At 36.0% G+C, this 23147-nt stretch overlaps 1 protein-coding gene across 1 annotated transcript in view; it reads right to left on the minus strand.

The window, feature by feature from the left end:
* Positions 1 to 23147, minus strand: part of VTI1A (vesicle transport through interaction with t-SNAREs 1A) — a gene marked incomplete at both ends in the record, with an annotated part of 63485 nt that overhangs the window by 1711 nt on the left and 38627 nt on the right. Inside the window, 2 exons of the mRNA XM_009575068.1 lie at positions 3208 to 3228; positions 9458 to 9535. Coding sequence (XP_009573363.1) covers positions 3208 to 3228; positions 9458 to 9535 — 99 coding nt within the window. The remainder of the gene's footprint in view (positions 1 to 3207; positions 3229 to 9457; positions 9536 to 23147) is intronic.

A 23147-nucleotide genomic window follows, 5' to 3' on the forward strand; every position in this document is an offset into this window, starting at 1 on the left:
GCATGTTCTTAGTACTCATGGTCAATCTAGATAATTAGTGTTAATTTTGCTTAATTTTTTTTTAAAAGGCACCCTTTCATAACATCTGCTGGTTGCTCTCCATTGCCCATTAGAAGAAAAAAAACCAAAAGACGTGTAAGCCTGCTCCAAATACTGCCCCCCAAATGATATTAAAGAATAAGTAGTGTAAAATATTTTAAAATTTGTAAAAAACATCAGAAACCTAACACTATTACATAGATGTCTCTCAAGAAAGAAAAGTAGATGAGAAGGGGGGGAGGATATAAAGAAGGAGTTTAGAAGGTAAGAATCCTAAAAGTTAGAGAGGAGATACTTTAAAAAAAAAAAAAACAAAACCATAGGCTGGGAGTGAGCACAAGGAGCAGAACATTATAATTACAGAACAGATGTATAGCGCTGTAGTGGTATGCTGGAAATGAAAAGACTATCCTGCTCCGTTAAGGGAGAGGGGGGAAGTAATCAGATTTCACATTACAATGTGGAAGAGCTACCCAACAGAAAGAATTAGCATTTAACTGTATATTTTTATATACTATATAAGCCACATTCAATCTAAAAAGCAAATTACAAACCCACAGTTCAGTTGAGGCTTACTGCGAGCAATTGGAATACTAAAGCCCTGTCAACTCGGTGCTAACATTAACTCAGAGCTGTTTCTTGCTTGATTTCAGAACCTTTCCACCCAAGTCATTCTATAATGAAACATAATTTTTATTATAAAGGGTGGTGTTATTGACATTGTTTGGGTTTGGAGGCATCCTGTCCTTTGGCCATGAAATCAGTGCCCTACAGGAGCAGCTGATGCTTTCAACTGCTTCCCACCCCTCCCCAAACTCCTTCTCCCACAGTATCCCCTGCTCCCTGTGAGGTGGGTAGCGAGGCGATTCAGTGCGTCTTGCAGCTTCAGACACAGCTTCTAGCTGGAGTTATATAAGGAAGTTTTGCAAAGTGGCACGCTATCGCTAGAGATTTAGTCATTCCATGTGGGCTGGATTCAAACTGAGATCTCAGGAGCTCAAAAGACAGAGCGACACAGCCTCCACGGAAGCCTGTGTACGGCAAGTGTGCTAGAATAGAGCCTGTAATGAGAGGAAGCACAGGTTTTATTAACAAACAGTATGGCAAACTACAATTTCTTTTAAGATCAGTTCATACCTCCTTAGGAGAACTATAATTGGGGATGCCTTGATGTTTCACTATGTGACGAGTTAAGAATTATGCCTGAGTCACTGTACTAGCCTTCATTTAAACTTTAATGTGCATTTTGCATTGGGTATAAAAACACTATTGCAGTTACAGCCTATCCAACACATAGTGGGTACCTAAGTGCAGAGAGCAGAATGCTAACAATTGTTTTTTAAGTTATTTCTCTCTCTACCTGTACAATTTTGATCTAGACAAAATAATAAATCCCTTCATTTAGTTCTATTTGCTGCTTCTCTCACAATATGCAGAGAGAGGAAAAAGTAACTTATAAGGCTAGCAAGGAAAAGCAAAAAAGAAAATTACCAGAAGCAATGTAAAACATTTTTAGGTGGCTAACAAAAAGGATTCATAAGCTCAAAAACATATAACTGAGTTCAGTATAGCTTCCAAGTCGCAGCCCTTTGCAATAACATCCTGAATTTTCTGATTTAACTTCATAGCTATTTCAAAAAGAAGAGCAGTTAAGTAGCAGCTTTGTTCTTTATATCTAACTAAATTTTCAGAGTAAACTTACAAATTAGGAATCTTTATGTTTATAAAATTATAATCTATGTTTGCAAGCAAAAATGATCCTACTACATTCTTTCACAAAAGCACAGGAGCAGACGTGCAGGTGTTGTTAAAGGGATGAGCAAATGAACCTTGTACTTCTGAAAAATCTCAGAAATAAGGCTATACAAACCCTTGCAACAATATTGTCATGTTTAAATACTGGAACTATTGGGGAGGGGAGAGCAGCAGTGGTGGGAGGGCTTTCATGTGGTTACATGTTTATTTTGTTTAATTTTTTTTGTTAACTGCTTTACTCTGTGGCTTTAACATATTAATATCAGCTCCACAAGAAGAGGGAAAAATAAAGCATTCAGGGAAGTAGTGAAAGAATCTTTATATCACAAATATCTTACTGTTTTTAAGAATTTTCTGTAATTATCCTTAATCTGGTTACTTTACAATTCTTTGTCATCACCATTTCTAAAACTTACAAATCCTTTCCTGCAGAGCTCAGTATTCATTACTGATATGTCTGGGCACACATTTCAAAAAGAAGATACCCGACAAATATGTGATGTTAAAATACTCGTGCTTCTAAACACATTTATTCAGATACTTCACTGGTTCAAACTCTCCGTACGAAACCCTTCAGAAATCTGACCTATAAGTAATCTTTACTTTACTGAGACCTTCTTTTTGGCAGCTATCAGGAAATAATAAAAAAAAGCAGTTCAGATACCTGCTTTGCTACAGCAGTAAGTAACAGAGCAGATTAATTTCAGAAAATATACTGAAACATTTGAGGAACTGACCATTAAAACAGGCTTCTCTCTCTAAATATTTATGAGTCATTTTATAACTGGAAGAAAGGTGTTCTGGAATACTGATCTCTAGTGTTACACCTACAGATCTACAGCACTCACAAATAAATAATAAATATTGGTATGTGTGCGTAGGTCTACCTGTACTGTATTTTCAGTGGGTATACAATATCCACTATAATACACAAGCTACTTGAACACCTCACACCAAACTCAAAACGTTGTGAAATACTGTGTAATTTTTACAGTGTTTCAGCACAGGTTTTTACCAAAGCAGTGCTTTCACTTTCAATATCAGTGTATAAATGTATTTACCCATCAAAGATTTTGTGATGCAAACATGATTATTACTGTATCTGATTTGATCATGGTATTCTAGCAGAGATCAAATAATAGGGGGGTTTTTTCCCCTTCTTTTTCTAGTGCCTTTAAAAAAAATTTCCACTATCAAAGAATGTTAATTTCTAAGGTTTGATCTAGAGATTCCTATGTAAGTATACAATTGTTAGGGAAAAAGAGGCACAACAGTGAATATTTTAAAGCAATGTAATCAATATTTTTGCTTTGTGTAGATTTCCCTGCAACAATGAACAAAAAGATCTACTTCAGATTTAGAAACTCAGCTTTAAAGGGAAAGCTAGACAACAAAAAGCAAGAAACTACTCACCTCTTCACGTAATTTTATCAACTGCAACATGAACGCACAAAAAAGATAAAAAGGAAAGAAATGGCAGGAAAGAAAGATCAGTTGTGTGACAGGATACAGAATTAACATTGACAATTTATCTGTTTACATGTTTAGCATTTAAAAATCACAGACAAACACATTAAAAGAACCTAAACATAGACTACATGCAGAGTTTTTTGAACGAATAAAGATCACTTTCTCACACTGTCACATTAAACAAAGAGAATAGTGTGAAATTCTCTTTTAAACCACATCTAAGACACCATCATGAAATAAAGGGGAATGACTTCATAGAAGTCTATATTATAAAGAAAAAAACAAGTTTACTATTCCTTTCTTCGAAGATTGTACAGCTGAAGTGGTTTTGTATATACAAGTTTTCAGAATGTTTTCTGTATATTTTAGTTGTGACAACTGATTTCTTATTTTACTAGCAGATCTAACTTATTAATAGATGACTGCATCTTTATGGCATGTAACCAGTATTTCAATTTTCATATACCTGAGTTCTAATGTAAATATATTATCTAATTTTATTATTGAACCTCATATAGAGGGGTTTTTCCAGTTAAAAAAAAAAAATGAAGCTGCTTAGTTAAATGGCTCAGAATTATGATTTATTGCGTAGCATATTTAAAAATAGACAAAGGAATAGGGAACGACATGAAACATATTTCCCTCAGAAAAGACCCATTCCAGGTTCTTAATCCTAGACCACTACACAGTGTGTGTATACATACACACATAGTGGGGGGGGGTGTATACTTATATAGTATATACATTTATATTTATCAATTTATGCTTGTAAATCAACACAATCTAACACTATTAATAATAATGCTCTGGCAAATATAAACTAAACTATAAACTAAATAAAACCCCAGTTTGATTATAAAGCTATGTTGTAATATGCTCTCCCCTTAGAGAGATAGATAAATTATTTGTACTGGAACAAAACGTATAATTACTCACAACAAATGTCTGCATAAGAATGGCTCTTTATAAAAAATTACAGTTCTCTCACCGATTCCAGTTGAATGCGAAATTACAACAGCTACATCATTACCTCAGTTTATGCTGATACTTCACCTACATTTTCATAACACTAATTTTCAACACATGTGTAAGCTGAGAATGTTTACTACTAATAAAGTCTCGCCAGCACGAAGGAAACAAAAGAACCTCCATTATTCTCTATTGTTTCATATGGCTCGTCTAAAACTGAACGTACGCCTCACCCCCTTACCAAAACGGACAACGAGGCTCTAACTAGATGTAATTAGGAGGGCCACTACCACACGGACTTAAATTGAGACGGCTCTTCAGTATGTAGCTAAAGGAACTTTGCTAGAATTTGGTATAAAGAAAACTGCATTGTCCGCCAAACCGGTGCTTAAATTCAAGTGCTTGGCCTATCATAAATTGGTCTCTTTCTCCAGATCTTCCCCCCCTTTTTTCCCCAAAAAGGCAAACATTAAGGCTCTTTAGAAAGAGACGATCTGGGAGTTGATCACATAGCTATCTTTTCTTTCTGAGGCCACCATTCTTCAGTTGACTATGATACTTAAAGGGCCAAAGTTTAAAACTACTCTCCCGCAATAGAGCCCGTTTGGGCATGCCACCCTGCTATAATCAATGAGAGTTTTAAAATGCTGCACATTTGTTTTTTCAATAGGTCCCAAACAAAAATGTTCTATCTTGTTTGTGCTGCATGGCTGAATTTAAGCTCTGCATGGGATTTGCAGCTAAGCAAGTAATGGGAGAGGGTTGGTTTTTTTTTTTAACATTGGCTGAAAGATATTCATTCAAATTAACAAAAGATGTATTTTTCCCCCATTTAACAATGCTCTTGATGAAAATGTGTTACCTTTACTTTTCTATTCTGAAAAATTATTTTTATTATGCTCAGCGCTCAACTGTAAACAGCATTAAGCCGTGTGCAGCCACCATTTTAGGTTATGATAATCAGCATATTTTTGAAACAAAGATGATTTTTTTTTTTTTTTTTTTTTGCAATACAGAACTCGATACAAGAGGTAATCTGTTCCTTTGTAGGCTGAAAAAAAATAATCTGGTTTACGCTGGTTTGAACCAGTGGAATCTCTTGTGGCTAAGCCTTCTGCTGTGACTAAAATCAAAACTGCGCCGCGGAGAGCGAGGGAGTGAGATGGGGTGTGTGTGTGTGTGCGTGTGAGTGTGTCTGTGAGGCATGTCACGTGGCATAGAAAACTACCGAATTTTTTTTAAAAAGCTGATAACGTTACCGCCGTCTCTGTCCGCATATAGATAACGAATAAATGCTGAACTCTATTAAACGCCCTTTACACATTATCGTGGGTCGAACACACAATTTTCTGAACTTATGATGACAGTCTATTTATTTTGCTATAAACCCTCGGCATGTAACGAACAGATTTGTGTCTGGTAATGATCTGCTCTGCCAGGGCTATATGAAATGATACCGACCTTCTTTAGATCTTGGGGAATTAAATTGACCAACTTCACCCCCTGGTCTGTAGCTGAAGTTTGACACACTTTATGCACAGCAAGCCCAAATCTAATATTATCAGAACTTTGTAGTCAGAAATTAAGTAGCCACAAAATATTTGTTTGCCATAAATCACATATACAGTGTATGTGTATACGGACTCGCAATTTAACCTAATGCGAATTTATTTAAACTTATTAATGAAGATAGTTGTGAAAGAGAAACGAATACTATTGTATTTCAAGAAAGCTGGTAATACTGTACCTGACACTATTTTGGTCGAGAAGGACTTCCGATTTAACCCAACATACACTTTCTAAAAAACATACGCCACATAGAATAGTTCTATGATTATTAAAGTGAAGCCACAACTTCAAGTAGTATATCATTGCACTGAAAAGCTCAAAACTTTCAAAGGATTTGATAAACATTGGTGGCCAGAATTACAAATAAGACTTGAAAGTAACAGAGCCCATTTAAGACCATTCCTGGAAAAGAAATAACAACCCAATGCACACAGTAGGTTTTTGGGTTTGGGGTTTTGACGTGGGGCTTTTTTGATGGGAGAAGGGATGTCTCCTGATTCTCAACCTCTGTATGCGCCTCATCTGACTACATTCACCCAATTCAAATTAAGAATAAATTAATGTATACTAAACAATGACTTTACTAAACCCTAAATACATTAAGAGCATTACGTCACTATTTATCTCATTAAACAAAGATGCATTCATTTTAAAAAAAAGCTTTGAATAGCAGTACTGTGTATTTCTTATAACTTCTTACAAGAAGTTTCTATATGCTTTATGGTGAAATTAGTTAAATCTTGGTATAATCATTATAAGGCCACGGTATTCTAAGTTGTTGTCACCTACACATGATGACAGCTACTTATGGGAGACATTTAGGAAAAAAGAAGAAGACAAAAGACCAATCATAATTTGCTAATTCTTCAATCTGCCCTTTGTACTTCAATCTTTCTTCTTGGGAGAACAACTGGAAACTCATACCTGTGACCCTATTCATTACAGCTTATAACTTGGCTGTGTTTTGCTGTAACTGTACCTTTGAAACTCAACTCAAAAAATAGAAGTTGAACAAAGAAAGGATCCAAATTGTGCCCCATTTATTTCTGGATACTTAATATGGTTGTACTAGCCAGTATACATCAAGTTCCTTTTTGTCTTCTCCCTCCACCAAAAACATTTTGCAAATGTTTATCATGATGACAAAGACCATACCTAAAATGTACAGCTCATATCTCTTGTTTCCCTTGCGTAACACCCCAGTCTAACCAGATATTCAGCATTTCTATTGGCAGATTTTATGAATATTTGTGGATTGGTACAGGAGCAATTCTGAGCTGGCAACTTTTTTCAACAACTCCTTTGTCAGAAAAGGAATCCCTCCTCTCCTCTCCCCTTTCAAAGTTTGGTGACTGAATTGGGGAAAAAAACCCCACCACCTTTCAGTTTACCTAATTCAACCTAACCCAAACTGATTGTTAAGTGGAAGTCCCATAACATTAGGGTGAAGGTCAGTCCATCTACCGATATTTATTTCCATCAGACAAAATTAAAGCAAGAATTTGAAACATCTTCAAATATTTTATATGGCTGTAAGTTATACCTGAGCATCCTTTTGTCATCTAGTTCAAGCTTTCTATTGATATAATAATGTGTAGGAGTGAAAGATTAGACCTGGGGTTACTGAGTTAAATACATCGAGATAACATGTTCACTATATGGTAAGTACCCAAACCTCACACTTGATTTGGATAGCTGCACATTCTGATAAGCTCAACATCAGACTGAAGTTCTTGCACTAAATGCTTGTAACCATAACTACATGCATATAAGATTAAGTACAAATATAAATAATGATATTTCATAAGAAAAAGACTGTAATACTGATTATTGGAACAACAAAATAAATAATATTTTTTAAAATACTGGCATTCACATATGTAAAAGAAGTTAGTTGACTGCTTTATGGTGATATTTCAAAACATTTTTCAAGGAAGAAAAGAAATAAATTCAGAACTTTCAAAGGCATGGGAGTGACAATTTCAAGTTGGGTTACTACATAAACTCCTTTACCATCCAAAATTTTCTTCCATTTAAGAAGTGGTCATTTGGAAGAAAAAACTCATGTTGACCAATGGTTGAAAGTATCAGGTTGAAAGGTTCCTTGAGATGAGACCATGTTTGTTCCATCAAGTTTAGAAAAAAGATCTTAACTCGCAAAAAGTGCACATGTGAACCAGTTATTTAACCATTCCCTAAAAAGTGAAAATAAAATACTTTATCTCATCCTTACACATAAGATATTTTGTTATAAGTAAAGCTTCTTATCACAATTGCCCTTTTATGTCTGAATTCACAAAATGTAAAAATAGCAGCACCTTAAAAGAAATAAAATGGGAATCTTAACACTTTCACAAGACTGAGTTTACGATCGTGACATGCAGAATGTGAAACTCTTTTTCCTGAAATCATCCTTTTAAATTTAACCCTTCACATAGATATTAGAGCTGCTGTACATTACAGAGTCTACAGATATATTGTGTCCTGTATATAATTTCATTAATGTATGTATTAAAGTCTATTACAGACTTTAAAACTTACACAGCACATTTAAAATACTGTATAAGATTAAGGTTTAAGGGGTCTGTGTTTTAAAATTCATTGTACTGGGATAAGTCTCCAAGTCTTTCTTTTTTCCAATCCTTAGTGGAACTGAGCTTATATTGAAGGTAGAAGATACTAAGAATTTCAGAACATGGTTCTGTTCCTTTTCCTTATTTAATATTGCACTTATCAAGTAACCATTTAAACAAGCTTCACTTTCACTACCAAAATAATTTAAATTCTATTTGGTCAGAAGAAAAAATCTGATATTTAAGAAAACTTTCAACTAACTTCTAACTCAAAATGCACAACTTTGATTACAGCTGACATGATTTTCAAAAAAAAAAAAAGAAACATTCTGCTTTCAGACAGCTTGTCAAACAATTTTCAGCACCAGAAGAAATTAACAGGTGGGTCAAAGTCCCCTGAATATAGTGTTGCCTTTATGATTTTCTGTAGTCTAGTAGGATCCTCACTGTAGCATCCAGAACAACAATACGGGTACAAGATTTTAAAAAAGCCTCAGGATTATCAAGCTTTCCTTCATTAAAAGAGATGGATAGCACTCTGCATTCTAGTACAACATGCATTATGAAAGCATGCTTTTATTAGTACAACTTGTGGTTTTGGTACAAGGAGAGAAAATCTGTTTAGGGAAGGAATCACACAAGGAAACTGAGTGGGGTACTGCCTAATTCTGAGAGCGCACTTTCATTTGTTTTGCCTGCCAGTGTTGATTTAATTATACTGCATTATTATCAAAGCTGCATTATGTACTTTTTTTATTCCTTTTACATGTGTTTGAGGTGAAGACCTTGGCTTTGTCGGCAAACAGCGCGTTTCAAGTTATTTCTTAAGTACTAAATAATAAAGAAAAGAGAAGAAAAGATTTTTTTTAAGATAGCAGACAGTGATCACAAGTTAAAGGGTTAAATGTAAGATCTCCAAGAAACATTTTGAAGTTGATTAAGACCCCAGCTTTGCATTAAACAGTATCACTTCCACATGAGTTGTTGCTAATGCTGTTAAGGAGCAGCTTGAGAAGCCCAGTGTGCCAGTGACCTCCTTCACCCTCCAGCCACCCACTAGGGCTTCTTGATTAGCATCCTACCTGGTTCTCTGAGGAATTCCCGTCATCCCCTAGGAGCTCATTCCGCACCTCATCACTGTAGGCGATCCGTGACCTTTTCTGTAAAACAAAAAGAAAAAAGGGTTAGGAAGTAAAGCTCCGAAGCCATTGGTATCAAGGCTGATCATCTTAAACCTCGAGAGCCCCCTAATGGATACCTATTTGATAAAAAAACCTCTGCAAGTAAAAGTTATTAAAAAGTTCCACTGCTGTATTTTGACAAATCTGCATGGCAAAACCTTAGCATTTCTAAGACTGTCACCTCCTCAACTTTTCAGCAATGAAAGCAGCTTCAGTAAAGCTCAAGGTACATAATATGTGATCCCAGTTCTGATAATCAGGTAACCTTGACAAGCAATATACCCTAGTATCAGAAGCATTGAAGAAGTGCATGTGTAGGAACTAAATGTATTTTTCTGAAGAAGACTTGCTAGCTGGACGCCGAACTCCGAATAACACTGCAGTGATGCCATTATATAGGAAAGGAAGACTAGCTTTTCTCATATAAAAAAACCAAAAACCTGAACAACACACATTTGACAAAACTGTAGAAACATGTAGAACTTAAAGATGTAGAAAATTAACAAGTGTTTACTATGCTGCTAAGGCTATGAAGGCCTACAGGGAAAGGACCAGAAATCAAAGGGCAAAAGAAAGCAGAGAAAACAGCAGTACGAGGAAACATTGGTTTACAGCAGTTCATGGAATCACCACAAAACTGAGACAGTCATTCATTAGATCATTATGACAGTCATTACTCACAGCTTATGAGCACCAGATTTGCTTATGAACTGATCATCATATCATTCTAAACTAGATCAAGTGCCGAGCAATGGAAAGCAAATGTCTGAAGATTGCCAAGATAGCACAACATTCCACAGAACAGCGGGGAAGTCCATGAAGAGAACATCAGCCCAGCTTTCAATTTCTTTGTTAGCCAAATAACAGGCCCTTAGTCGGTTAATATTCCTACATTCACCATTAAAAGAAAGAAAGGATCTTTAACATACTGTCTAAAATCTTTTTGTATTTGAGTGCTGCTATAGTCAATTTTACACTTCAGCAGAGGAAGAAACCCAAGAGTAGCATGAACTAAGCTGTAGGGCCTTCCTTTATCGATGGGAGCTTCCCTCACACTCTGTGGTAGTCACTACCAGTAGGAACTCAGCAAAAGCAAATCCCTCCTCAAACCTTCCCTAATTGGACAATCATGCCAAAAAACGTGCTTGGGACTGGGGCACAGGAAACAACCCGCTAGAAATTATACTCAGCACAGGGAAATTAATTACCTTTGTGACAAAGAGGTTTGGAAGTGGGTCACCCCTTAAACTAGGAACCTAGCAGCGGAGTAAGCCTTGTGTTGGTCATCTCAGAGCAACACATTTTAGCTTTTTATCCTGTGTAGTTCACCCTTTATTACAATCATCATTGTTACAATGCTTACCGATTTGTGATTCAGTTGCTCGTGTTCAGATCTAGATTATATACTAAAGCTACAGATGTACGTAGCAAGGACAAAGCATACCATGGACCTACTACAAGAGCTGAATTGTGCCAAATCTTTTGGAGATCTCAGCTGTCACAGTTTCATACTAACCAAGCTAAAGTAGTCTACAGCATTAAAGGAAATGAGAACCTTTAAACAGGCTGTGGTATCAGAGCTGCCTGTTTAAATTATTCATTTCTTCACTATGGGGGACTAAAACACTCCACAGTATGCAAGAATATCATATGGAGATAGGTTTTGTTTTTCTCTTTTTTCACCAAAAGCCAACAAATTGGCATAGATTGCTCAATTATATTATTTTCCTATTTTTATTTGATACACATCAAACAAGGAAGGAAATTACAAATATATACCAATAAATATCTAATCTTCTTTTCTGATTAAGATTCAATCTTCCCATTTGAGGTCTAGTAGTTCAACTGTACAGTCTCTCCCAACTTCAAAAATGACTCAGCCCCATTGATTCTGTTAGTGTTGAATGTATTTATCATTATTAGACTGAGATGAGGAGCATGATGCTTCACAAGCTTGTTCTCCAGTGAACAAGTTGCCTAATTATATGTAGAGACTGAGATGGTCCTTGGTTACACATCATTTATTTGAAAGATTTAACTGGATGATATTCTCATTCATAAGAGCCTGCATGGAAGAAAGGAAAAAGAATATTCTTCACAGGAAAGAAATAAATGTTAATAGCAATACAATTTTTAGAGGCCCTTTATAATCCTTTATATCATCACCACTGAACTTAATAAATATATTTGTATCATTGCTCTTTTATTGCAATAATCTGTCATGATCTGAAAACCAGCAATTATATTAAAAGAAATAACCCTTTGACTACAATTAGGTATAACTCTTTGCCATAATCAATAAATAATTTGATACTACTTTTGATCACAGTTTCACTACCAAATGAATCAATAATATAAAAGGAAAGGCCTTTGAACTAAAGTGTTCGTTTGTTCTTTCAGGATTTGTCCAAAATATCAATATCTTGAATTACTATTCTTATTTTTATTAAAGTAATACGGGCTAACACTTTTAAATGTGGCTATCAAAATTAGTTCCGTTTGTCCAAACTCAATAACTAAATAATTTTCAGATTTTTTTTTTCAGTTCATAACTATCAGCTGTTTATAAATATGTACTTTAGCCAAATGCAAGAATGATAGTTTGAGCTGGAAATGTCACACACACTGCTACAGTTTGAAGGAACCCAATTCATAATGCATTTTATAAATAGTTAATGACTTCTATACATAAGCTAACCAGGCAAATCAAGAAATTGTCAACATTTTTAGTCTTAGTTGTCAGTTACCACTGTCTACTGGTACTTTATATGTACGTTTCTAGAAGAGACAGAAGCTTTGCAGAGTTTGTAATCCAAGGCATTTCTGGGCAGCTCAATATAGGTTTAAGAGGTTCTGTGTGCAGGTTTTTGTCTGTAAAGGTCTGTCATATATAGAAGTTCTCCTTGTATTTTATATTTTCTTGTATATCCATAGACAAAAAGTCTGAGCACACAAGTGTTTAACTCGGTGTACATGTTTGCATTCAAATGTAGCATGCACACGAACACACACCACAAAAGGGTTAAGCTACTTTCTACAAGAACTTCAAGACAGAGAAAGTTTCAGGGGCTGTTTTAAATGTACTACAGTACCCAGACCTTCTGACAAGGAAGAATTTCTGATTCCAGGCAGATCTCTCTTGGTTTATGAACAGGATTTTTGCATACTGATTGGGTGATTTTCTTAAAGCCCTGTTCAAACAGATACACTTGCTCAGTTCTGTCTGGCAATTTGGCTTTAAACAATCTGTCTACTTGACCCAAGCTTTAACATTTCCCAATAGAACTGAATGTGTTCATGGGCAAGCACAGCTAAATTAGAATTGAAATGAATTAACTCAGCTTAAACTAATTAAGATCTGTGATCTGCAGTACCACCGCCCTGTATGATGCTACATGTGAAGTAGGGTACATGTAACCAGACTGTAAGAATTCTGCTATACTACTAATCTGAGCATAACAATGAAGTTCGTCTATTACTAAAGCATATGAGAAGTTAATTTCCATGGCCTACACATGGCAAAGCAATTGCTTAAATTGCCTCACCTGGGAATTTAATACAATGTTATCATCAGACCAGCCACACTGTAAATAGATTTATAATGCTTTCCATGTGCTAGGCTAGGTTGCATATGAATTAAGTAATGATCTGGTATTACAATACAATCAGCTAGTTCCCACACCTGGCAGATAGGATATTTTGCTAAATTACTACCTATACAGATACATCACAACATAAAAAACAGAAAAGGCAATGGGAAGAGAAACAATCTACATGGTGTATGACCGATTTTTACATGGTAACCAAGTAAGATGTAGATAGAAAGAGGTATCCAAAATAATCTGTTTCCAACATCTGCACAACAGAATGCATACTTATTCACCTCTATTCAATTTTGGCCTAATTTTCTGCATTCTATACTTTAATTACTCATCCACATTCTGAAATGTTCCCATTAGTGAAGGCCAGAACTAGCCAATGCCTCCTCACTCCAACGCACTTTCAGCAATCAGCCAAATAATTGATATGAAGTATTGCACATTTTCATACCTGAACTAAAGAATAGCTTTCCTCCTAAATGCTAAGCAGCCCCCTGAACAGACAAGCAAACCTAGGTGCATTTCAGACAAAAGGCCCAGCAAATACTTTCGCCCCAGCCTCTCCATTTTTCAGGGTCAATGTTTTAAGAACAGATTTTTTTGGTGAAATACGTGTAAACAAACAAAAAGGTTTATTTATCCACAAACATCTGCTTTCACACAAAATTAATTAGAATTTCCTAGTATATATAAATGGTTTAAAAAAAAATCTTCAGGCATCTGTTTCAGAGTTTGGCCCTGCTCTAGATGTAAATAAATACTCGAGATTAGCATAACCAGAAATAATTTGTAGGAATAAATTAGATTTTATTTTGTGTTCTTTGAGAGTAGTCAGTTTTGCCATTGCTCTTGCTAAAAGCAAGGTGAAAAAAGTGATCGAATCCTCCAATGGACTGCTAAATACTGCAGAATTTACACTTTCATCTCTGCCTTTCAGAACAGATACTTAAGTATTTTTTGCTGAGCAGAAATGGAAAAGATATAGTTTAACAAATTTAGAAGAAAAATAAGTGATCCTACTTAACAATCTTAAAGCTTATATTTGAACAGAAACACAAAAACACTTCTTCAGGAAATAAAATAATTGACATTGCTTAAGAAATTATGTTCAAACTTCAGTTTTAAAAACTTCTACATTTCTCTGTAAAGGTGGTCCAGGAACAACAGACTAGACACTTCAGCCTGCAATTCGAAAGGGGTTTTCCTAAGTGGCTTAGTTTTTATCGATCCTGTGTAAGAGGCGGGAAAACAATTACATAGTGCTAATATATAATCTGATGCAATGCTGGACTTTCAAGCATTTCCTTATGAAAGTAAAAAACCAAAGCTGACACATTTCTGTCCAAAAGGAAATAAAAACTATTCTACAAATCCTATGAAACTTCTGATTGAAAGAATCAATTCAACAGTATGCGTTGGCTGGCAAAAGTCAATGTCTAAGCCACTCCTGATCTTGCCTGCCCTCCTTGCATGCACAGAAAAAAGACTGCAGGCAACTCTGAAAGAGAAACGCACAACTTAAAACCTGTATTCTACCACTCCGCCAAATGTCGTCAGCTTCCTACAAGAGCAGAGGAAAATCAAACTTCAAGTGCTAACGTGAAATTAATGCAGAGATACTATCACCCATTTTAAGTAGAAGTCACAGGCCTATAAATCTTCTTTTCAATAATCATCATCAAACACACTTTTAGTTTCATTACGGGGTGAGGGCAGGGAGGAAGGTCAAGCAAACCCCCATGAGGATACAACACATTGCATTATGTTGCTCGTGAAAAATGCAGCTTCTGCCCACAAAACTACTTCCATCTCAAACTCGTGACCAGTGGACCATGTCTGTCACCAACGTGGCTGATGCTTAAACAACCTGCCAGATTGCACGTGCTGTAGGTAGGGAAGAAAACAGGTGACCTGTGAGAGAATTGTAAACTCATTGTTTCTGTGAATTTAAGGAGTAACAGAGGATGATTTCTGTTGTGCAAAAGACATCTGTATTTAGAAAAACAGCTCATATTTACCTGAACTCTGCCTTTTAAACTTAACCTAGAAAAGGAAAGGTTTTTCAAAATTCATAGGTCTGTAACTAACTATCCTCTCCCCCCTTCTGTTTTTTTAGAGGATGCTCGAAAATTCACTACCATCGCTTCCAGTTTAACAAGACCACATCTACGGAAGAGTAATATAATGAAATACAAGACTTATAAATCCAAGCATGGAAAACTTTAGATAAGCATTCCTTGGGCTTGGGTAGCACTCTCCAAACCTAACAATTAATAACTCCCCTTAGCGTGGTGTTTAGATCAATTTTTTTTTTTTTAAATTATAACCACTCATCTTTTCACTTGTTTGAATTACCACACCCTATTACCAAATCTTGGTCCCTATGTATACACTACTTTATTTTTTCATCAGAATTCAGCTTCTCCAAGGTGGTGTTCTGCACAACAGTTTGTCTGCCTTTTTACTCTTGTGCCATAATCTCAAGAAAATATGCCAGGCATCAGCTGACGCATCAAGTGTGACCGAGTATTCGTGCAAATTTAACTGTAACCCCTCTGTAGGCCAACACGGTGACGTTTGCCTTTTGCACTGCTGACTTGCAGCTATTCTGCTATCTACTGTTACCTACGTCTGCTAGCCTGTTCCTGTAGTATGTTTTTCAGCACTCTAATTTCAGTATTTCATAGAATTCCTTTCTATTGACTGCTTCAAATGACCATTATTATACTATCATATTTCATTACAAAACCTACCTTTACACATCTACTTAGCTGGCTAAGTTAACAAACTTGCCTATTCAGTCAATGGAAATTCCTCTAAATTGTGCATGAGATCACTTGAGTTCATCCCTTCTCAGATTCACCTTCCAGAAAAGCCTAGTGTTTCCCTGGAACCACGCTGTGTGTGTTCCAAAACCAGTCTGATAACCTAGCTTGCTAAATTAAAAGTTGGCTGGTATTAGTGCCCTTTGCCTTGATATGTATAGCAAACATTGGCATATATTTGCCTAATTTGTTTTTGCAACTTGCAGACCCTTATTTACCACAGTCATTTCAATCAGCAATGCTGGAAGAAAAGGCAAGAACAAGGTTGGAGAGGGGAGAACACCCTCTCTCCCCAACTCAGACGACAGTTTGAAAATAAAGATACCTCAGCTGTAAGACCACAACTGATACAGGTTCAAAGTAATCCACAACCTGACTATTTATTTGGGTGTAGGGGGTCTAAGTGGGATAAATTCTGTTGTTTATAGCATAGGTCCACACTTGGACTTGGAGGCAAAAGGGACATGTCTAGACTGTGGCATCAATAAAAAATTTGGGTGCAAAGAATGGGAACAGACAAAATTAAGCCATTATTGTTGACAGATAAATTGATCCTCAACTCATGTTTAGGCTAATCTGCAGAAACGTTTAAGGATGTCAATATGATCACTTAAGACAATTCAGTCTCTATATCAAATCTAGAACACTCTCACTCCTAAAACAGATTTTAAAAAGTCACGTCAGGGATTGGAAGTCAGCCTAATGTCATATAGGCTGCTATTCTTCTCCAGAAGTCTCTGCTAGATATGAATAACTTCAATTTAAAGATCAGGCTACAAAAATAAGCCTATTTTGAGTATGGGTTAACTACAGCAGATCTTTGCACTTAGAACTGGCATATGCACATAAGCATACATGCAAGAGCTACAAGTTTCTCTGCAAAATTACCTTTTAGGGAAAACTGTTAAGGATAACGGTGGAATAGAGAACTCCTAGTGCCTTCTTCCAGTACAACACCAAGCTTATGCTTCTTTTATGAAATCTTCATCTCAACTCATCTCCTTGTTGTAATGACTAAACTCTCATATTATAGCAGTTCCTTTTTTTTTTTTTACTAAAAGCTTGCTTTCGCTCCTTTTTTTCTTCTTTATTCTTTTTTTTTTTTTTTTTTAAATAATGCCTATTACCACACAACTTCATTGAATCATTTATCCAATATATGATATCTAGAGGACAAGGAGCAACTACACATCAGGATCATGTACTTCAGACTGTCTTGTGGTCCAAAGACTTTATGCTGTGTGGTAGGGTCGTAATTAACATAAATATTTGCTAAATCTTTGAGATGAAAGATAAACTCCAGTGTATTGGACCAACAGACAGATGAAGCGAGAAAATGAAAATATGGAGCCATTTTCCTCCAAAGCGGGAATTTTATACTATAAGGACCAACCTTTAAAAAGAATGGTCCCAATGCAGTGAAGCAGGGAGAAAAAAAATCTTAAGGAGGCTTAAGATTTCTTAACTAATTAGCTCACACCATGGTAAAGGATGATAAACATCTCAGATAAACCAAAACATGAAATGTTCATTAAAACATCTTTGTTTCAGCCGGCTCCTCCATCTGGAGCCTAGGTTCCCGTTGCTAACAGTAACAAGACATCTGCTGGTACTTTCCACCAGCTCCTTCCTTTTCCAGAAAGAAGCACCCAAGTGTTACTTCCTTCCTCCATTTGTTACTTAATTGTCTTTATCAGCCTGTACCTGCACTCTCTGGCCAGACGCTACGGAGATTGGCAACTGTAATGGAAATCTATAACTGGGCTGAAGCAGTTGCCATTCTTGAATGCTACCATCATCTTTTTCAGCTCTCCCTCTCCCTGGACTTCTAACAGTAGGTAAAGCCCAGGAAAGCTGATATTTTTTAGGCTTTCCAGTTAAAAGTACAATTTTGCTACAGAGCTCAGGTCTATTAATAAATTATACATTTTGCCCACTGTGAACTCCAAGAGTAAAAAACAAAAGGAAGCTATAAAGACAGATCTCAATTCGGACACTTAGAATGAGGGCAAGGCAGATGAATGAAATGTTTCTAAGGCAGCTGAATTGTCCCACCTACATTTGAGCCACCCTGATAGGATCTATTTTAAACCAAAGAAACTTAAGCAGGCCTTCCAAAAATACTTTTTAGTGCATAAAAAACTATTTTTAGGCACTGTCCTTTTTTCACTAAGCGTATACACTCCCTCTCAGAGGCATCTTTCCCCACATATACCAATATGTGTTTTTTAATTTCCAAAATAATACACAGAATAAAAAAAATTCAGTTGACCCCTAAAAATATCAATCATAATAAATATGAAAAACCCTATTCAGTGAGAATAGCAGATGATAATTTCTGACTTCACCATTGAATACAAAATAAAATAATGCTTGATGCAAAGAATAATTAAATAGAAAAATGGCATAATTAAGGTGGTTTGCATACAAATATATCCACATGGTGCTCATTCTGTGTATTTCAATGGAAGTATTTTGGACCATAAGCACACTAGCTCAAGCTATTGATCAATAAAAAGGAAAATGAAAAATACTTTGTGTATAACACAGCCCAGTCAAAACTGATTTTTGGATCTTACTGTCTGTGCTTCCTGAATTTATTATTTTGCCCTGACATGATTTAGCTTTCCTTCCTCCTAGATCATGCGTACTTACACACAGACACATTGCCTTGTCTGAAAAAGAGAAAAATTGCCTGAGTTTAGTAATTTAGTAGTTAAGTGGTCACAATTGGGCTTTGAAGTTTGCAGCAGATTGAAGGAGGAGTAAATCTGTACCCTCACTGCTCCCCATCAGGCACTACTGGGACAGAACCAGTTGTTTCATGCTGTGTTAAATCAATAGCTAATATGATAAAATACTAGCCCGATGTTCAGACATGGCATTTTCTATTTTTATCACAACCTGATGATTAGCAGTTCTTGCTTTACGCTACCTGAGATAAAAGTCAATAACTAATCCACTACCTATAATTTATCTAAAGTCCTCCTCCTTTTTATACTGCCTCTGCATTTGAGTCCCTCAGCCTCCCCCATTCAGTGAAAATACTTATAAACAATATTCCATTTCTTAAAGTGTATAAAATGGATGAAAAATTATTATAATTATTATAATGCACGTATCTGTATCAAAAATAGCCATGCCAACCCCTCCCCTACTTGGTTTACTTCTTCAGATCTTAAGTCTTAAGTCTTGTAACACAGCGTAACAGAAAGGCAGTATATTTATACAAAATATTGGTATTTACAAAATATTTGGCATTTAAATTATCTTTCTGATAGACAGGCTTCAGCTAACTTGTTATTTTTCCCCTTACCTGTAGCATAGTCAGAAATTCTGCCTCTAAGTGGACCACCATACAACAAAAAGAATAACGAGAAACACTGATACTGGCAGTAGCTCATTTCCCAGTAAATATTGATGTCCAAACTGAAAAAATTCACTGAGTATTTCTGTTTTGTCCCTCCTCCTATGTTGTCACCAACAATCCTTACACTTTTCTATTGATCTTGTTTATAGCTGCCTAGATTTTCACTGTCAAGACAATGTAGTGTGAACCTTAAGGAAAACCTCACTTTATGTAAGACTGCATAAAGATTGCCATATCACTCAAAGCTTCAATTAGTCCAGAACTTGTACTGTCTTCTATAGTGGTCATTAATGGATAACAAGGGGAAATCTTAACGAACAGAGCAGGGATGGAACGATTCTCATTTCAGTAGACGCTGCCAGTTTCTGATGATCAGCAGTTCAGGGAGTTTGAGATACATCTAAGATCTTCATACTTAATAAACCTTGATGGTTACTGCTTATATAATACTTCTTTTATTTAAATAGCAACTGAACAAGCATTCATGCACAAGAAGAGATGTTCAGATCTCAGTATTAGGGCAAAGATTAAATTCAGAAGTTATCCCACTTTTAATTTGAACAAAACTGAAGTGAAGCTCCAAAGAAAGAAGGTAACAATTAAAATATCAAATGCAATTAATTTATATCACAGATTGTTGTAACATCTCTTTCATGGGGCACATATTGGCAGTATGAATTTAATTCAGAGGTTCTCATCTTTACAGGGTAAACTCCACAGGTAGAGAAAGACTATCTAATGAATCATTTTCCAATTTCTGCTCATACAGGTCATTTGCTCTCCCAATCTCTTAATAAACTATGGCAAGTATTCAAATTACTCAGATTGGAAAAACAGAACTATACACTATAGTTGTATTATATCTCCGCTCAGCTCCTTTGAAGTGCAAGAAAGGCCCAGTACCATTTGACCAAACATCTGTCCCTCCACCCCACCAGCTGTTCTTGTATGGCACAGTTTAGAAAGTTCTGGTATTACAAAGCTGTTAGCATCAAATAAAGATGATCTGATACAAAGAAAAACAAAGTTTGATAGCATATGGCAAACATAATATTTCCAACTCCAATTCACGAACTTGACATGCAAAACCAACACAGAAAGAATATCAGGAAGAGAAGGAAAACAAATCCAAGTGTGTAACACATATCTGGATTTTTGATTCCTAAGCATTCAGGGACAGACCCAAAGTTATGTAATAATCTCAGGTTAAAATTTCAACCTAAAAATAAACTCACACAAAGATAGAGTGACAGCAACCATTCTACAAAACTCTCAGGTGATGTACCTACTGTTCTTTTCCTTTCCCTATAATTCATCAGTCTTACACCTTACACCTTTCATAGTTTGTACCTTCCTCCCCCAATTTATCACATGCTTTCTCCAGCGCGACCATATTTACCTTTTTCTATCACAAAGTGTGATGAAACATCATATTTTGTTTCCTTTCCCACCACTCATTTTGCAATTCCCTACTGGTTCCCTCCCTCTGCTCAGATATTTGGGTCCTCTCCTAACCTCCCTCTCTCCAGTCCTACACAGGATCATATGCCTTACAACAAACTAAAACTTTACAAGAACTGTTGACTCTGACCACAAATGGACATTTATTGGCAGCAGGATGATGAAAATCAATATACTCTTGTTTTAAAAATTTATTGATCATCAGTTTGCATGTTGGAAATATTTTGTTATAACCTTTCTGCAAAAGAAATGGAGAAAGCTCAATAAAAGGCAAGAAACTCAACAGGTAAGATGTATTTCAGTCTGAAAGATCAAGAAAAAAAAAGCAAAATATGGTTCCAGCTGATCTTGAACACACTGTATGATGAAACAACTATGCTTTTCTTTATTTAGCTACTTAGATTTTGCAAGGCTTAAAAAAATGCATGATCACAGAATTTGAATTAACAGATCAGTAAATCTACAGATATGAGACAAATAAGCAAGAGTTAGATACTTATAGGTAAGTATATCTAAGGAGATACTTATAAGTAAATGGATAAATGGACTAGTACATTTGTGTATTAGAAAATCCTTACGTAAAACGACAGTGATTTCTGATATCCTGAGAATTTCCAAGTATCAAAGGATATACAAGTTGCCCATAAAGATGCCCTTGGAGTAACGCATTTTAACTAGCAAGAAGTCTTCAAGACTAAATTAATGGCTTGCATGGCTGTAAACCTGGGAAAAACTTGTCTTGTAGTAAACTAGAAGAGTGATAGTTGAGCATTAACTCCGAAGTGTAGGAGATTCCACAGTTAAGCAGCAAAAACGGGATGCACAGTTGCATACAGCTGACTTGGGGAATATTTTTATTTGGGGATGAAAAGCACTCAGTGTACCTTAAAAATTATTTTATCAAAAAATGTTTGCTAGGCCACTAGGATTCCTAGTTTGGATTTCACATTATTGATCTAACCACCTCATCAAAAGGAGGGTGTTTCAGTATTTTATTTTATCCTGGAAGAATCAATGATTACAGGGGATCATTAGAAACCAGTATGTGTTTTCCTAAACAGTATTTCCATAGATGGCCACTAAGCCTCAGACATTTGTCTGTATCACCCTGGAAAACACAGTCAAGACCTAGTGGCTGGATTTCCTCTTCCACTGTATTATGGATCAACTTTCAGATCTATAATAATCTGAATTAGGTTCTAAACAGACAAAACCCCATAAAAGCAGAAATTGCCAGAGAGCCACAAACCAGATCTGCTGAATAATTTATTTAGGCACTATCTGCCAAAGGGGGAGAAGCATTCTAAGAATCTTCTAATCACTCTAATTTCAGATAGGAACATCCCTGGTGTCAGTTTTCTGTTGTTCTCAGGGGTTAAATAGTCCCCATTGTTACTATGAAGAAACTATTGGTCCACTATCTCAAAGAGAATGGTGTGCATACATATTTCTCCTTTGTCTGTTTGATTTACAGACCTGAGGAATATGGATTACCTCTGTTATCTGCACAAACAAGCTCTACTAAAATCTTGGCATTCAGTCAACTTTTATCTTGGGGACCCCAAATCGTACTGTTAGGCAACACAGAGCACCTATCTCGACTGAACTGTCATACAAATATTTTTGTCAGATGTTCAATTTGTATTGGGGAGCATGCCAACAAAAACAAAAGTCAGCAATTTAAAACAACAAACCAGCCCCTGCGCTGACAGGAACAAATTACTATATTCCAAATGAATAAGAATTACTGTAGATCACAGATCCTCAGTATGAACACTATATGAAGGGTGAAAAAGTATTCCTCAAATTAATTCTTTCTAGTAACTCCATGCTCTGAAACAAAGAGAAAAGGCTGAGTACAAATAAAATACAACACAAAATAATACAAATAAGTTTATAAAAGCACATAAAGAGGTACAATCAAAGAGGAATTAATTCTTTAACAACTGGTAGTGCTAAGACAGGAGATGAGTAAAGACTCATTAGAGTTCAAAACCAAACTTTTGCAATTGGTCAAACGGTGCAGCAGTATGTTGTACTTCTAACAACTCCAAGATCTGGTTTCTAGGCAATGACCTTACAAAGGCTGAGTGCACTGCCAAGGTGATGCATGCATCTTTTGGGGCAAAGATAGAAGTAGCTGCAAAAACACAATACATTTTGTTAGCCCACCCTAGGAGCAAAACTGATTTCTGTTCTTCTACAAACCACACAGAAGGTCTAGCACAATCTTTTCAAAGGAATCTTCTGATCACTCTGTAATTATTCCTTTTCGAGTGACCCCATTCCATAACACACCATTCATGAAAAGACCTTGAAAACACTTTCCCTCTGAA

This window comes from Fulmarus glacialis, unplaced genomic scaffold (assembly GCF_000690835.1).
Source record: "Fulmarus glacialis isolate BGI_N327 unplaced genomic scaffold, ASM69083v1 scaffold1703, whole genome shotgun sequence".
NCBI classification, from domain to species: domain Eukaryota; kingdom Metazoa; phylum Chordata; class Aves; order Procellariiformes; family Procellariidae; genus Fulmarus; species Fulmarus glacialis.